Source organism: Symphalangus syndactylus, chromosome 14 (assembly GCF_028878055.3).
Source record: "Symphalangus syndactylus isolate Jambi chromosome 14, NHGRI_mSymSyn1-v2.1_pri, whole genome shotgun sequence".
In the NCBI taxonomy this organism is placed as follows: Eukaryota; Metazoa; Chordata; class Mammalia; order Primates; family Hylobatidae; genus Symphalangus; species Symphalangus syndactylus.
Window position 1 is genome coordinate 55857797 of NC_072436.2, and position 5679 is coordinate 55863475.

A 5679-nucleotide genomic window follows, 5' to 3' on the forward strand; every position below is an offset into this window, starting at 1 on the left:
AAGGGTCCCGTCACGGTGCTGGCCCGCGCGCCAGCTCCGCGCCCCGGCTCCCGGCACCCACCGACCCCTACACAGCTGCGCGCGTCCTGCCCGGGGGCCGAAGACCCCGGCCACCGGGCCCCTCCGCTCTCCCGAGGCGCGGCAGCCGGGAGGAAGGCAGACAGAGGCGCTGGGCGGGGTCCGGGCGCGGGGAGTCCGGGGCTCACGCCTCCCGCGAAGCGCACCTTCAGCCCACCTCGGTCCGCCCACCGCCCCGCCTCCCTCCCGCTCCTGCGCCCGCCTCCAGTCTCCGCCTTCCTCCAGCCGCGCTCCCTGCTCCCCGCTCCCCTGCAGGCGCGGCTGGGGCGAGAGCCTGCGAGCTGAGCGGGCACAGGGTCCTCCGCGCCTCCTTCGAGAACCGGCCCAGCCCGGCCCGCGCCCCCAGAGCGTCCGGCATCCGCGTGGCGGGAGGGCGCGACTTTCTCCGGTCCCGGGCGGGACGGGGACGGCGGCGGGACAACTTGGGAAACTTCTCTGGGGCGGACGGCAGGGACCCTGGGCGCCGGCGGAGGAGGATGTAGGAGGGCGGCTGCTGGTCCTGGGTGTTCCCGACCTCCTAGGCCCCGCTCGTCCAGGCCATGGGGCTCCAGCACCCTCGGCGCCGCCGGAGGGGCGACGCTCTTGTCTAGCCGAGCCGGGCAGCGCTGTCGCCCACGGTGCGCACTGGGCGGGCAGCGCTCCCTCTGCCCACGTCCCGCCCCGCCATGGACCACCAGGACCCCTACTCCGTGCAGGCCACGGCGGCCATCGCGGCGGCCATCACCTTCCTCATCCTCTTCACCATCTTCGGCAACGCGCTGGTCATCCTGGCTGTGTTGACCAGCCGCTCGCTGCGCGCCCCTCAGAACCTGTTCCTGGTGTCGCTGGCCGCCGCCGACATCCTGGTGGCCACGCTCATCATCCCTTTCTCGCTGGCCAACGAGCTGCTGGGCTACTGGTACTTCCGGCGCACGTGGTGCGAGGTGTACCTGGCGCTCGACGTGCTCTTCTGCACCTCGTCCATCGTGCACCTGTGCGCCATCAGCCTGGACCGCTACTGGGCCGTGAGCCGCGCGCTGGAGTACAACTCCAAGCGCACCCCGCGCCGCATCAAGTGCATCATCCTCACTGTGTGGCTCATCGCCGCCGTCATCTCGCTGCCGCCCCTCATCTACAAGGGCGACCAGGGCCCCCAGCCGCGCGGGCGCCCCCAGTGCAAGCTCAACCAGGAGGCCTGGTACATCCTGGCCTCCAGCATCGGATCTTTCTTTGCTCCTTGCCTCATCATGATCCTTGTCTACCTGCGCATCTACCTGATCGCCAAACATAGCAACCGCAGAGGTCCCAGGGCCAAGGGGGTGCCTGGGCAGGGTGAGTCCAAGCAGCCCAGACCCGACCGTGGTGGGGCTTTGGCCTCAGCCAAGCTGCCAGCCCTGGCCTCTCTGGCTTCTGCCAGAGAGGTCAACGGACACTCGAAGTCCACTGGGGAGAAGGAGGAAGGGGAGACCCCTGAAGATACTGGGACCGGGGCCTTGCCACCCAGTTGGGCTGCCCTTCCCAACTCAGGCCAGGGCCAGAAGGAGGGTGTTTGTGGGGCATCTCCAGAGGATGAAGCTGAAGAGGAGGAGGAAGAGGAGGAGGAGGAAGAGTGTGAACCCCAGGCAGTGCCAGTGTCTCCGGCCTCAGCTTGCAGCCCCCCACTGCAGCAGCCACAGGGCTCCCGGGTGCTGGCCACCCTACGTGGCCAGGTGCTCCTGGGCAGGGGCGTGGGTGCTATAGGTGGGCAGTGGTGGCGTCGACGGGCGCAGCTGACCCGGGAGAAGCGCTTCACCTTCGTGCTGGCTGTGGTCATTGGCGTTTTTGTGCTCTGCTGGTTCCCCTTCTTCTTCAGCTACAGCCTGGGCGCCATCTGCCCAAAGCACTGCAAGGTGCCCCATGGCCTCTTCCAGTTTTTCTTCTGGATCGGCTACTGCAACAGCTCACTGAACCCTGTTATCTACACCATCTTCAACCAGGACTTCCGCCGTGCCTTCCGGAGGATCCTGTGCCGCCCGTGGACGCAGACAGCTTGGTGAGCCCGCCTGCGCTGCCCCTGTGGGGTTGGTGCAGTGGCGCCAGGGCCACCCTTCTTCTTGCCCTGCTGTGTGTGGCTGCCTCCCCTGGGCTTTCTGCTCCCTGCCCAGATCCTGCAGGCCTCATCTTAGGAACCTCTTGGGAGGGGTGGGCAGGGGGGCTGTTAGCAAGGATCCCAGTGAAGCCTCCCCTTGCCGGCTTAGCTGTGGGGGACCCCTTCTCCACCCTCTCCCTGAGCACAGGCCGATGGAGGTGGTTCAAATCCTCTGGAACATAGCCAAGACCAGGAGAAGAGAGAGCACTTTCTTACCAGAGCCCCATGCTCTCCAGGCCAATGTCTGGGCTTCCCTTTCTTGAGGACCTTGTGTTCCTGGCAGGTCCCTTGCTTGTGGTGATTTTGTTTCTTTTTCATCTCCCCCCCACCCACAAAGAGCATGAAGCCAGGCTTCCACTTTTCCCAGTGGGGCCTGCTGCTGAGGGGGATGAAGAAACGAAGACTGATCACCCACGCTAGGCACTTGCGGTCCCTGGCAGGCGCTGGGATGGGGGCTTATGGGGTGGCACCGTCTCTGGGCCCTCCTTTCCCCCTTCGCCTGTTTTCAGATCTGTGGTTCCTCTAAAAGCCAGAACAATGGATCGGCTTCCTTACCCAGCACCCCTCTGGCAGGTGGGTGGCCACGTGGATGCCTCGCTGGGGCGGTCTTGGAGGCCTGGTCTCTGCCTCGACAGGAGATCTCCGATCACTGGCATTCACCCTCTGCAAAAATCGGGGCGACAATAGCTCGCCGCCTACTTGCTGCAGGGAGATGAAAGCCTTTGCGGAAAGCTTTGAGCTCTGTGGGGGAACGCACTAGAGAACCAAAAATGTGATTATCTGGTGATATAAAAATCCCTGTCCTCTGTGTTTACCACCACCTGTCTTTCTGTAGACTTTTGTTCTGTCCCTGGGGTGTGTGAATTCCTACCCCAAACTGGAAGCCGGGTGTGGCAGACAGAATCACTATTTCAAGTTAAAGGATCTCTTTGAGAATGTGTTCTTGTGGCTGCAAAGGTCTGAGTTATTATGCTACATGACAATGTTTTGACATTTCACCTGCAACACCAAGAGGGTTTTTAGTGGCTTGGGCCTCCCCAGTGGGGGATAAGTCTTTTGTCATCAAGGAGGCAAATTGTTTCCCCAAGACAGCCCAAAATACCCACACCTTGGGAACAGTCTAAGATGAGAGCCTGTGACAGGTGGCAGAGCCCCCAAGTGGGGTACTGGCATGAGAACCTGGTGTGCCCCTAGGGGAGCCTCCCACTGGAGTGCCCAGCCAGGTTTCCAAGCCCCAAATGAGTCCTTATGAACCACAACTGATCCCCCTAGGTGGGTGCTTGTGGACTGCCTCAGACCCAGCCACGCTGCTCCCCCCAGTGTTGATGGGGCTGTGCATCGAGGACCCCCGCTTCCTGGTTCTCAGTCCCACCCCAAAACCTGGCACCCAGAACAGTTGGAAGTGTGGAAAGGAGGTTTCCCGGCCTTCCCTTGGGGAGGGCCTGGCTTCAACATCGGGCCAGTAAGCATCTTAGCTTGGCAGGTGTCAGGGGAATGGGCCAGATGGACCTGCTAGATTTGGAAGGGCACTGAGGGAGTTTTCTGGGTGTAGAGAGAATGGAGGGGACCAAAAAGTGTCCTTCCTGGGGTGTGGGAGGCTTCCCAGCTTGGTCCTCGGTGGGTTGTTGAGGCCAGAGCATCGCCCCGGGATGTGGTGGGGAGCTGGGCCAGCGGAGGGACTGACTGTGACCCTCTGCTGGCTGATCTTGTGTGAGCCCCATGGGACCCCCAGTGTTCTTGCCTGTGACCTCTTATTGTGACATACAGGTGTTTTTTTTTTTTTTTTTAAACTCTGAGCTATTTTATCAATAAAGGATATTTTGTAATAAGTAAGTGGTGTCCTTGTTGCCGAAGGGCTGCCTGGAGCAGTTATTCCTCAGCCACTGGCACAGCAGACTCTGGGTGTTGGCCCAATGAGCCGGGGCTCCCTCCCAGGGCCAGTAGTCCTGTCCTCCCCGAGATGTGGCTGGCTGGTTCCCCCAAGCCCCTGCCCTTCCTACCCGCCTTTGTCCACAAAGCATCCTGACTCATCATCACAAGCCAATGGGTGAGGGTGGCTGGAGGAGCCTGAGACTGGCTCCCTGGGAGGGAAAAAAAGGGAGGGTTTTCTAGAGGAGGTAGCCTTTGGGTTGGGTCTTGGAGGAAGAGCAGGAGTACACCAAGAGGCAAGATGGGAGGGTGTTTGGGTAGGGGGAAGGGCATGTGTAAAGGATGTGATTGGTGAATTTGTGACTGAGTTTGAAAACAGCCCCAAGCTAGCCCCCGGTGGTCTGGTGCCACCGCCTTCCTGCCCTACTTAGTGGCCACAGAGTGGGCAGTCCCTGGGGCCTGAACCACGTGGGCCTGGTCCCATGGGCGGGGGGGCAGATGGCAGGTTGGCAGCAGGAGGCCATGGGCAGGGCCAACGTCAGTGGCCAGCCCAGGGAGGGGAGGGAGGAAGGAGGACACGTGAAGCCCCAGGGTTCTCAGTGTGAGGCTACCCCTCTACTTCCACATTGGCCCAGAATCTTCACTCTCACCACCTCTGTACTGGCGTGGGCCATGCTTATGCTAGGGACAACCAGTGAGACCTCCAGTGTACCCACCATCACTGATGGACATGGGGACATGGGCTTTGCTGAGGACTTAATAAGAAAGACGTGCCCTGCCCTGCTCTCAGCTCCCCACACCTGCCGCAGCGCCCACTGTTGATGCCCAGAGGCCTGATATGGGTAGATGAGGATGGTTCATTGACTCCCTTTTACTGATCCAGGCTCTTCTGGTTTTGTCTGATGACCTCATTTAATCCTTACGCCTGACTGTAAGGTAAGTATCAGCCCATTTTATACTAGAGAAATGCAGGCTGAGAAAGCTGTAATGACCTGCTTGAGGTCATCCAGGCCCAGGCTCTTTCTGCTGGACCACACTGTCCCCCAGTGCTTAAGCATCTGCAAGGGGCAGGCCCTTGAGCCTGGGAGTGGAGAACCCTGCCCCGACTCTGGAAATGGTGGTGGAAAGGTACCCCTCCTAGAGCAGGACTGTTTGCAAGCCCGTTTTGAATACATTATCTCATTAATCCTCACAACCTTGCTGAGAATGATAATTTTGCGAAAAACAAAATTGAGACTTAAAGTGACCTCTCTAGGTCTTGAAATCACAAAACTATGAAATTCAGGTGATGAAGAATTGCGATTCCATCTCTTCAGCCAGCTCCCATTCAGTGGCGCTGGGTATCTGAAGATCCTGAAACTGCATGTGGATGGATTCAGCAGGTGACTGCTGTGATTGATTGTTCATGTCTGTCACTGCCACAGAATATGTAATTGATGGCACGTGTGTCCCAGGTTTTCCATTCCTGACAGTTTAGTCCAGCCGCTGAATTTTATGAAGGAAGAGACTGAGGCCCAGAGAGAGGAGGTGACTTGCCTCAGGGGGCGTCACACAGACACAGCTGGCTGAGCTGGATCTAGATCTAGACCCAGGTTGCCCATCATGCCACACTTTCACACTGAAGG

The 5679-nt window shown here is 59.9% G+C and overlaps 1 protein-coding gene across 1 annotated transcript; it reads left to right on the forward strand.

Annotated features, from left to right (window-relative positions):
- Positions 1–308: 308 nt before the first annotated feature.
- ADRA2B (adrenoceptor alpha 2B) lies at positions 309–4014 on the forward strand. Its single transcript, XM_055241929.2, has one exon. It carries the CDS (start codon positions 744–746, stop codon positions 2091–2093), a length of 1350 nt encoding a protein of 449 aa, XP_055097904.1. The 5' UTR covers positions 309–743; the 3' UTR covers positions 2094–4014.
- The last annotated feature ends 1665 nt before the right edge of the window (positions 4015–5679 follow it).